Raw genomic sequence first — 12,053 nt, 5'->3', positions numbered from 1 at the left:
GGAGAAGCTTACTCGGTTTTGGACCTCGACGGTCTATCTCTGCCCTTTTCCTTGTGTGTTTTGTGTACACCGGTAGTCAGATTGCAATCCGACAACATTTCAGGGTAGTTAAATCTGTTTCCAAAATATTTTGAGGCAAAAATATACCGACGCTTAATAGTGCGTTGGTTAAATCTAGCACAAAACTGACAGCCAGGCACGTTGTGATCAGGGCCTAAGCAAGGAATACAGTATAAATGGAAATCCTTATGAGGCATTTGCTTCCCACAAGTAATACAATTATTAACTTTTTCTGACATCGGTATGGAGCAAGAAAAAAGTTTCCCCAATGGGGTACTTGGCTTTAGTGAAGACTTCGGTTCTGAAACTCGAATTCAAAAATTTCAGGAGTCGGCCGACCGGCACTTGCGAACTGCTTCTGCTTTGGGCACTGCATGGCAAGAAAGACTGAAGAAAATGGTGTCGGCTGCTTGTTTTATACCCCTGACGACCTGACGTCATGGAAGAGGAGACAGCAACCAACGCAGGACCCAAGACTTTGGAATTCAGGCCGACTGAGGGCAACCTGCCAGCAGATTACCCAAATGTAATGACTGCAACAGTGAAACACGAAGAACATCCTGAAATGGCCACTGCAGGTCATCCATCTGTGGCTGAGGCAAGGAGCAGCTTGCTGAAATGCAAAGGCTGTCTTACTCACTCTCTTTATCCAAAGGAAAAAAGAACCAAAGACCTGGCAAGATGCATCTTGGTTAAGCTGAGAAAGTAGCTTGAAATGTGCTAAGTGATGTAAGCAACAGTTAGCAAAAGACAAGCATCAAAAAAATAGTGTTTCTTAAAAAATACACAGTGACGAGCACAAAACATACTAGCCCCAGCATCTAAAAACATTAATCGATAAAAACAGCAGTAAGAGCAGTAAAACATGTTACAAAAAAAAAAAGAGATTTGTGTTGTCTGTTTCAAACATTACCTCAGATCACGTCTGCCTACAGTTCCTTGGGAAGCAATAAAATAGAACACATGTATATCAATACAATTGAAGTAAAGAAAGAGCAATAAATGTATAGAGAAATTCTGCTCTTTAGCTGTAAGAGCAAAAACTCCTGCTCAAAAGAAATTTAGAGTCATAGCAGAAGTCCAAAATTTGGAAAAACTTCTTCCATGAAATGGAAGGGGGATGGAGGGAGGGGAGTGGAGTGGAGTTGAAGAACGGAAAAAGACAACACAGATCTATCATTATAGTAAGTACATAACTTTTATATAGGATGTTGTCTTTTCTGTTCATTCCTCAATGAATGGGACAGAATCCCCAGCTACTTAGGTGGTATCGTGGAATGATGTTCCGGAGGACAGCAGAACTGACGGTAGCCCTGTCTCTGGAGATCAGATCCAATTTGTAGTGAGAAATGAAAGTATGAATCTTAAGAGTAGCAGCACAAATTTTATCAATTAAGGCCCTAGAGAAGAAGGCCAAAGAAGCAGAGAATGACCTTGTCAAATGTGCTTTAGCTCTTGGTAGACTCAAATCTTTGTCTTAGAAAAATTCAGAAATGCATGCAGTTAACCATCTGGCTAAGGTGACTTAGAAACTCATCATCCCATTTTAGCTTTCAAGGACACAAACAACTGGTCTGACTTTCTAAAGGGTTTGGTTAGATGACAGAAATGTAGCTACTTATGAACATCTAGCAAGTGTAACATGTATTCACCATTATTAGAAAAAATTGGGAAGAATGCTAGCAGATGTATGCTTTGATTAATGGAAGTTTTGGAAGCTACTTTAGGTAAAAAGGAAGGGTTGGTTCATAAGGAAGTTATCTTTGTGAAAAATAATGCATGGTGGTTGGCAAGACGAAGCTTGAATTTTGGACACTTGTTTCACAGAAGTAATGGCTACCAAAAACAGTTTTCCATTACTGAAATTTTAAATTAACTTTGGCAGCAGATTTAAAAGGAGACTGTGTCAAAGCCTGTAGAACAACAGTAAGGTACCAAGGGGAGTGGGATCATTAATAGCAGGCCTAAGGAAGGTATCTTTCAGGAAGGCTTTGCTTAATTTGAGAGACACCAGAAAAGGCTTTGCTTAATTTGAGAAATGCCACAGAGGCATGATGTTCACCCACATGAAAATTAAAAATGGCTAACAGCTGAATTTTAAGTCAAATAACTGTCCACAAAGTGGAAAACAGAAATGAGAAATTCCAACACTGCAGGAAAGGGGGGGGGGGCTAAAAAGGGGTTAAATTTTCTGACAGAGGCAAAATAAAAGAATCTTTTCTATTTACTCTTGTACATTTTCCTAGTGGAAGGCTTTTGAGATGAAGAATGTGAACTACTTGGGAAGAAAGCCTAGACTGACTAGCCATCATATGATGTAGAGAAAAAGCATGTGGTTAGCTTCAGGGCCTGAATATCTACATAAGGCATATCATATGTGTTGGACAGAAGATCTAGATTTGGGTCCAGCACCAGAGGGGGGGAGGGGATATACCAGGTGGTGCCAAAGAAAGGGGAACAACAGTTGTCAAAGCCAGAAAGATGCAATGAGGATGACTGTGGTCATCCACTGAGATGTTTTCTGTAGAAATTTGCCAATTAAAGGGTAGATGAGTAAGCATATAGTAGACCGGAGGGCCAATTGTGAACTAAAGTGTCTCTCGTTGTGACTCCTCCTCAGGGGGAATTATAGCAAAAAAAAAAACTGCTGCATTTAGAGATGGAGGAAAAAGCGACAAGAATGCAGCAAGGTTGGCCCCACTGCTAAAAGATTTGTAACGCTTCTGCTGATAGAGAGATCACTCATGCGGCAGTAGCAGAGTTCTGCTCAATCTGTCTGCTAAAACACTGGACTTTCCCAAGTATGTGCATTGCTCTTAGAAAGCAACTGGAAGACATCAACCATTGCCAAACTCTCATCGCTTCTTGACACAATGGGTATTAACGGGTTACTCCTTGTTTGTTGATGTACCAGACTACTGCCATACTGTCTGTCTGGAGAGATATTACCCCTAGAGGGAGCGCATCCTGAAAGGCCTGCCCTTATCTCTAAGATGCTGATGTGAAGACTGGCCACTGTTGGGTGCATGTATTTTGGAACATCATCTTCATGAAATTCACCCCCATATGGGAAATGTCTGTGGTCACCGTTTCTCCCCCACCAAGGCCACAAAGAACCATCCTTGATCTACCACCTATGACAGAATCCTCCAAGTTACATGATCTCAGCACTCAGGCACAACAGAGCGGGAGGAGGTTCAGAGGAAACTGGCTGCCCTTCGGAGAATAAAGCACAAGTACCTGAAGGGCTACCTCTCAGAGTCCTCAGAAATCTGGCCAGAGTGTGGAAGACACCCTGATGACTTCAACAGATTAACACTTAGTGCCAAAGGACTAGTTGAGAGCAAAGACATCATTATACAAGTTTCTGTGTGTGTGTGTGTGTGTATATATATATATATATATATATATATATATATATATATATATATATATACATACACACACACACACACACACACACATATATGAACGCACACACACTGTGTGTGTGCGTGTGTGTATATATATATATATATAGATATATGAATACGTACACATATGTATGTATGTATGTATATATATATATATATATATATATATATATATACACACACACACAAAACACACAGACACATTCACCCATAAGATCATCATCAATCATGCAAAGGCATATATAAAAAAGGTTAGAAAAGTAAAGAATGGAAATGCAGAAAATTGCTGCCAGAGAAGCAGGAGAATTAAGATATGCTACATAAATGAATTATCTCAGTACTTAATGGGAAAGTTTGCAGTATGTGAAAAGCCCATGTTGGACCAATACACAAAGGGCAGCACGAAGAAAGTGAATAAACTGCTCAGGGGAACAGTTGGGCAGCCTCCTCCCTACCTAGTGTTAAATGACCAGTAGAATGCCTAGGCGAGCTACTGGCCATTCCACACAGCCTCAGACTAAATGTTATCAAACAACTGAAGTGCAGTAGCAGTGTCTGAAAAAAGCTGGACAAACTATAGACTGGACAGCTGTACCTCCATGGCGGTGCAAGATATGACAACAATTTGTCTGGGTAAGCTGGAGGAGTTCCCATATAAAACAATTCAGCAGATATACATTAAGACATTAAACCTGTCCAGGTTTATGAATGTGTCACAGCCAACTACAAGAGAAGTCAACTGGATGCTGTGAACTTGGAGTTTAGCAAGTCCCTTGGTTACCACACCTCACAAAAGGCAGGTGGGAAAACTAAGTGTATGGTTGCTATCCAAGATGGTGTAGTAGACAGTTTAATAGCTGATTGATAAGTGGCAGATGGAACTGCTTAAGGATTAGCTGTCAAGAGAAAAAGTCAGATGACTGTTGGGGTGCATGAATTTGTCATTAAGATCAGTACTGTCAGGCATGGGTCAAACATCACACATGGAGACTAGAACACATACTGTTCACTGATGACATTAAGGATGATATCAGTACTTACCTGTAAAACTAGGAACCAGTGCTAAAGGATGTGAGCCAGCATATTGTCTAATGTAACAAAGCTTTCAAGTGCAGGGTTCAATATCGAAAAATGCAAAGTTATACCTTTTGGTGGATTACTGAGAAAATACACACAGAGTACATTTAGTGTATACTTGTCCCGCTCACCAGGCTGAACAAGGAGAGGGTCACGGTGAGCAGCCTGTCGGGCGCTAGGATCCGCCACATAACACAAGCACTCAGGTCACTCCAAGGCAAGTACAAATATGACTCAGTCATTGTCCATGCTGGTGTGAATGACCTGAGACGTACCTCCCTGGACTACATGAAAAGAGACATAGAGGAGCTCTCTGAGCATGTAGCCCAGGCCGGTATGACCCTGACCTTGAGTAGCATCTTACCCTCACCAAGAATGATGCCACAATATGAAGACAAGATGATCAATTTCAACAATTGGCTTAAGTACTGGTGTCATTCAAAGGGGATCCAATGCCTGTCAGCTTGGGATGATATGCTCGACAAGCCACGATGCTTCGCTAGGGACGGCTTGCACCTGTCACCCCTGGGCTTTCGGATATTGGCAAAGGCTCTTGCTACCCCCATAGTGCCTTTTTTAGGCAAGGCTCAAAAGACAAACCCACCTCCATAGGTATCACAAGGGATAAGAAACTAAGAGTAATGCTACTCAACGCCAGAAGTCTACACCTCAAGATGCACGCACTCAAAACTCTCCTTAGCATGGAGAACATCATTATCTGTGCAGTGACAGAAACCTGGTTCAGGGCTCCCGAGAGCACCCCAGCACTACCAGGTTATACCTCATACCATGCTTTTCGGCCCCAAAACTTGGACCGAACCACAAAAGGAGGGGGAGTATCGATATTCATCAAAGATTCCCACACCTCCAGGTTGGTGGCAAAGCACGAAGCATCAGAGACTATCCATGTGCAACTAACAGTGGGTAAAACTGCCTTCCAGTTTATAGCCTGCTACAGACCACCCTCCCAAACCCAGGAACCCCACTCGGCCTTCCTGAGAACACTAGAAAATATGAAGGTCTCTCCAAACACCATTATATTGGGCGACTTCAACTACCCAAACATAGACGGGGAGCATTACTCTAGCTCCAACACCCTAGCCCAAAGGTTCCTAGAATTTATAAACTCAAATGCTATGAAACAACTTGTTACCACTCCTACAAGAGGGGAAAACATACTGGACCTGATCATCACCAACATGGGGACTTTATGCTCCAGACCAGAAGTGTATCCCTCACTGGTAAGATCAGACCATAAACTAATCTCACTGGATATTCACATCCCGACCCCACCCCCTGCCCAGAAAACCACAGTGAAAAACTTCTCTAAAGCAAATTTCACACTCCTCAAAACCGAGGTGGAATCCTTCAAAGCCCCCGGGCCTGTGGAAAATACGGCCCAGACCGCAGAATCCTTTATAAACACATTCTATGAACACCTTCAGGAATGCATGGATCATGCGATCCCAAATAAAACCAAGACCCAATCCTCCAAAGGCAGGCGTCCTGTCTGGTGGACCCCAGCCATAAACAAACTATACAACAGAAGGAGGAAGCTACTAAATGATAGAGCAAAATCACAAAAAGGGAAGGCATCACTGATCAGTATTAGCAAAAAACTACGGGCACTCATAAAATTGTCTAAGGCCAGCTTCGAGAGAAAAATTGCACAGGACACTAAGGATAATCACAAGGCTTTCTTTAGTTATGTTAGGAACCTGGGTGGTAATTCCCAGATATGCTCAGAATTAGTCCAAAATGACAAAAAATACACCGAACCCACAGACATTGCCAACATCCTAGCTGACGGGTTCAGCGCAAACTTCTCCCCCCCCCCCTCCCCACCAAAAGGGCAAATATCTATCCCAGCAGACTGCTACCCCCCTGACATCTAAGATGCTCAGGTAAGAGCTGCCCCCTCCAAAGCAAAAAACACAGCATCAATGGGACCAGACGGTGTCCCGGGCTGCGTCCTACATGAACTCCAAGAAGAGCTAAACCCAAACATAAAACTACTGTTCAATCTCAGCCTTACTACAGGATATGTGCCCAAAGAGTGGCGTACAGCAACAGTGGTCCCTCTCCATAAAGGTGGTGCCTCAACGGATCCTGGAAACTATCGCCCCATAAGCCTGACTAGCTTGGTCTGCAAAGCTATGGAAAGGATCATCATGGACCTCATAAATAAAGATATTGGGGACCTACAGACACTGGATCCTACCCAGTTTGGCTTTGTTAAGGGCAGATCCTGCCTCTTAAACCTGGTTTATTTCTTTGAAAGTCACCAAGGCCATTGATGAGGGGAAGGTGGTCCACACAGCCTACCTGGACCTCGCAAAAGCCTTCGATACAATACCCCACTCGGGCATTATAGATAAGCTCACCAGCTTAAATATAAACCCCTATGTCACTAGATGGATTGCAAACTGGCTCAAGGACAGAACCCACATGGTTAGAATTGCTGGAGCCATGTCAGACTCCAAACCAGTTACAAGTGGTGTCCCACAAGGCTCAGTCCTGGGACCTCTCTTGTTCGGTATATATTTCTCGGAGGTACAGGCCAACACGGAAGGACTGTGGCTGACCAAGTTCGCAGATGACTGCAAACTGGGCGCCATAATCGACTCTCCAGCCGACACGAGCATCCCCCAAAAGGGCCTCATAGAAACAGACAACTGGTGCCAGAGCCATGGCCTCAAGCTAAATGCCAAAAAGTGTATAGTCATCCCCTTTGGCAAAAACAAAGTGCCCACAAATTACCACACAAGTGGTAATCCATTAAGTACAGAAGAAGTAATTAGGGACCTGGGTCCCAAGTTGATAGCAATCTCTCATTTGACAACCACGTGGCAAAAGTGGTTAGAAAAACATTTTATATAGCCCACCTAATCATGAAGGGATTCACATCTAGATCAGGGGAGGTCATCATGCCTCTTTACTCATCCCTCATCAGGCCCATAATTGAGTACAATGCCCCTTTTGGGATGTACCTTACCAGACACCTGCAGCAACTGGAAAGACCCCAAAAGTACCTCACCAAAAGGATCAAAGGGCTCAAACAGATGCCATATGCTGCCCGATTAAAGAAACTCCAGCTCTACTCAGTGGCATACCGCCTGTTCAGAGGCGATCTGTGCCTGACGTATAAAGCCATGTCCAACCCGGAATTAATGGACATGCTGCACCTTAGAAAATCCAAATCCCATCGAGCTACGTGCTCGAGAGACTTGAACCTCAGCACTGAAATAAATAGGACATGCTGGAGGGACAGATTCATAACCCAGAGGCTCCCTTCACTCTGGAATAAAATCCCAGTCCAGGTTAGGCAGAGTCCCTCATTGACTCTCTTCAAGAGGAATCTTGGTGAGTGGATGGGAGATCGTAGGTTTACCCCGGGTATCACTTCTGTGTCACTGTTAGACAGAGGCACAGTATACTAACCTCGAAAAAGGGCATAGCAAAATAAATTTAAAATGGGTGGTGAAAGCCAAACACATTCTGGCTAGGCTTATAAATGCCCTAGGGCAGATAGCCTAGTATGAACCTATGAACCACATGAAAAGATGAAGTGTGAATCTACACACACAGAGTATGAGCAGGCAAAAAAAAAATGTGTATAGTACTGTAAAAATGCTCAATGAAATACCAGGGACAATACCAGGGACTTTGTGTGCATGTGGCCGTGTCTGTATCCAACATAGCAAAGTAAAATGCGCACACACACACACACACACACACACACACACACACACACACACACGAAATGTTTCAATACAGTGCAAAACTAGAGGAAAGTTTATGTTCAAATGTGTCAAACCTACAAATAAACTAGTCCCCACAAGTACACCTGCTGAAAATTTAAGCATACATCCTAACCCAGCCAATCAACGCTATAAACCAAAACAACATCCCTAGAGTCAAAAATACTGCAACTTTCAACTACTAGTTTTCTCTGGTTCATTCCATTCAGAATATTAACCATTTACAGATTTCACAAAGACTTAGCAAGATCAAGATTAAAATTTGGGGATAATTTTGTCTAACAATGCATGACATGCATCAAAAGACTGAAAATTAGGGTTCCCATTATGTGATCAAAGATGCAGTCTTTCGAATGTGTCTTGATTGAACTTGAAAGCACGAAGCAGCACATATAAGCGATTTCTTTCCCTGGGAAAGAAATCCCTTTTTTCGATTCCGTTACTTTGTGTTTTCGTCACTGTAGTGCGATCATGGAGTTGGTATATTTAAATAGGGGGGTGGGAGCACAGCCTCCCACATTGAGGGTGTGTGTGGGGGGTCAAGCCCCCCACTTTATGTAATGTTTTAAAGTTTTTTTTTTCTTTTGTGGAACAGCGATTTTTTTTCCCTTGGGAAAAAAAAAATCGCTGTTCTAAGTGTTTGGGATTGTAAGCTTTCGCTTATATGGGGTCAATAAATCAGCGTTCGCTTTTTTAAGCCTTCACTGATATAATATAGACCCGAAAATTAATATCAAGTGATTTAGCTCAGATCTTGTTGAATGACAACAGTTCAGCTGCATTACTGCATAAAAAAAGTCACTATAACCGTCAACAGAAAAGTTCTAATGCATTACAGGTAAACCAGCAAAATCCACCATGAAAAGAAAAGGCTACACTATTTTAAAGCTCCTGGTGAGAAGCCTAAAACTATATACATACTGTAGTACAATGGAAGCATCAAGATTGAATACATCAGTTAACTAGCACTCTTCTTCTTGGTTAAAGGACTCCACACTTCCTTCCATAATAGCACAACAAATAATGTTTTCAGTTACATGTATTCTTCATCTTTGCTAATTTACACACACTCTCTCAGGGCACAAGGACACCAACAAAAGAAAAATATCCAATATGAGTGATAATGTCTCTTTTAGTCAACATGATTATTCACACCCAAAACATTTTTGGTAGGGATACAAGTCCCCCCTGCACCCCCCCCCCCCCAGGTCTGACGTTCTGAGTTTCAACAAAATGTCCGATTATAAACAGCAGGGATCCAAAAGGAAAGCCTATATGTAGGCCCACACAAAAAGTACAGAGTACTTTGAGTAACAACCAGCAACCTTAAATTGTGAGACTTCTCTTGCTAGTTTACCAAGTCTTCTGTCAAGGATCTCAATAACATGCCAAGTTAAAGGAAAGCTACTCTACGACATAATGTCAAGTCAAGGGTTTGACTTCATGATACTTACTGCAGGCCGTTTAGCTGAGCGAGGAGGACTTGACTGGGGAGAAGGCTTCTTGGATTGTACTGGTGCTGCTGGCTGCTGCAGAGATGACGAGGACTCCTGTTGCTGCGGTTGCTGCTGTTGCTGCTGTTGCTGTGGGGTCTCTTTAGCCTGTGGCTGATCTGAGCTTTGTGATGTCTGCTGCGGTTGTTGTGATGATGCTTGCTGTGACTGTTGTGCAGACTGGATCTGCTGTGATGACAGAGATGAGGATGAGGACGATGAAGATGATGATGATGATGGCTGAGGCATTTGCTGTTTCCCTTGTGAGTACAGGTCTAGTATTTGATGGCAGATGTCTGTGAGAAAGGCAACATGATTCAGAATTACCTTAGGCACAGGCTATGAGAAGTCACAACTTGCTTAATAAGAAAAAGATAAGTAGAGTTGCACCCTTCAAAGCACAGGAAGGAAAATGAGAAGAACAAATAGTCCAGAAAAATAAACTACAAGGAAACTATAAAGTGCTCAAATTGGGAAGCAGTCTTTACTTTTGAAGTGATTTAAAAATAACAAGACACATTCACAAAAAATAAGACACATTCACAAAAAAAATTCTGTGTAACAACTGCATTTTAATGCAGCGAATGAAACAGATTTAATGTTGATTCTGTCAGCCATAACACAAGGGAAAAAAGGGTAAACATTATATGGAAATTTTCCTAGTCAACCAACATGTTACTGGAAGGTGGTGGGCAGTGAAAATTCATACAGACATGGGTGATAACCACACCTAAGAGATAGTAGTTAATGAATTAAACTGTTCATGCCTTTTTGATAAACTTTAATAATTTTGCACTACCAGTTAATAGTCACAATCTACACTAAGGAAAAGAGCTCTTCAAGTTGAAACCCTAGAACAGATGAAGGAAAAAACTTTTGCATGCAACAGCCAAAGCAATATACCTTAACACAAACACTCTGCAAGATAACAGTAATACACTGAATTGTCCACACACATTATTTCATAGTACAAATGCACAAAAAAACTGGCTTGCAAGAACATCTTATCAATTATCACATTATCTTCATTCCACAAAAAAATAATGAAGACTAAATTACAAACGGGGAGGAGGGGGAACCAATACAGTGAAGACATGAATGCAGTCTGTCATTAATGTTACTCCAATTCTCACACAACTGTTCTCATTTAGGCAGAATACACATTTATTAATCCAAAGGATGACTGCAGGACCAATTAATATCCCTGAGGTGACTGCTCTATCAAAACCAACTCTAGCCTTCGGACACAAATCAGCTTGAAGTTCCTAGCAAAGGTGTGAAGACCAGATCACAGCTTCAATTGCATCAGCAAGTTACACAACAAAAAGAAAATCCTAGACTGCCAGAACTCAGGTGGAACAAACTTTACTGAATCCATTAACAGTGTTACTCAAATAATGAAAATGAAAACGAATGCAGGCTATCAAGCAAATGGAAATTGTCCGTTTGCATACAAGGGTGTAGAGGTAATGCTAAGTGAATGCAATAAACAAAAATGATCCAGACTTTCTGAACCCTTTCATTTCAGAACGCAAGCAAAGAGGTTGTCTAATGAAATCCATTAGGTGGCAAAACGTGTTCATCAGTATTCTAACGGGGAGAATAAATAGGAAGACAGCAAAGTCGTTAGATTAGAAGTAATGTCTGATAGTACCCAAAGCATCAAGAAAAGGTTGGTAGAAATCAATCCTATACTTAGGAGTAATGTCCGACATTACCTAAGGCATTAAGAAAAGGTTGGTAGAAATCAATCCTATCCTAGTCGGGAAAACAGTGGAAGTATCTAAACAAACAAGAATGCAACTTTCATACTCTCAGTGAAACTGATTACCAAAAGCTGCAACTTTTTATGTAAACAATTTTTAAAGGATCAGAACAGGCAGAATCAAAAAGAGGTTTGGTTATCCCTTCAAAGGTAAAATACAAATTTTACTGCCTTCCTAAAAAGGTTGGAGCATAAAATCCTTTCTACAACTTAAGCTGCTTTTTAAGAAGCCAATGGTGGCTTCCAGGTAAAGCCTAAATAAGACAGAGCAATATGTGTTTTTAACAGAACACCAAGAGTGTATACGATACAGATACTTGGACAAAATGGGAAGTTGAGCCAGAAGGTGAAAATCACTGTCCTTAGACTAAAGAAATTTTTATTAATTTTGACAACTGCCTAGCTTTTTGAGGGATCTTAATAGAGATAAAAGCTTACCATGCAGGTCAAAAAATGGTAAAAGTCCCACTGTATGCATCCCTAA

The 12,053-nt window shown here is 41.7% G+C and overlaps 1 protein-coding gene across 1 annotated transcript in view; it reads right to left on the bottom strand.

Annotated features, from left to right (window-relative positions):
• Window positions 1-12,053, bottom strand: part of CCNK (cyclin K) — a 421,050-nt gene that overhangs the window by 162,031 nt on the left and 246,966 nt on the right. Inside the window, exon 8 of the mRNA XM_044074606.1 lies at window positions 9,766-10,100. Within this exon, the coding sequence (XP_043930541.1) occupies window positions 9,766-10,100 (335 nt within the window). The remainder of the gene's footprint in view (window positions 1-9,765; window positions 10,101-12,053) is intronic.

Source organism: Protopterus annectens, chromosome 6.part0 (genome assembly GCF_019279795.1).
Source record: "Protopterus annectens isolate FY-2018-M chromosome 6.part0, PAN1.0, whole genome shotgun sequence".
Taxonomy (NCBI): Eukaryota; Metazoa; Chordata; order Ceratodontiformes; family Protopteridae; genus Protopterus; species Protopterus annectens.
The sequence above is the reverse complement of the archived record's forward strand: the minus strand, read 5'-3'. Positions and strand labels throughout refer to the sequence as shown.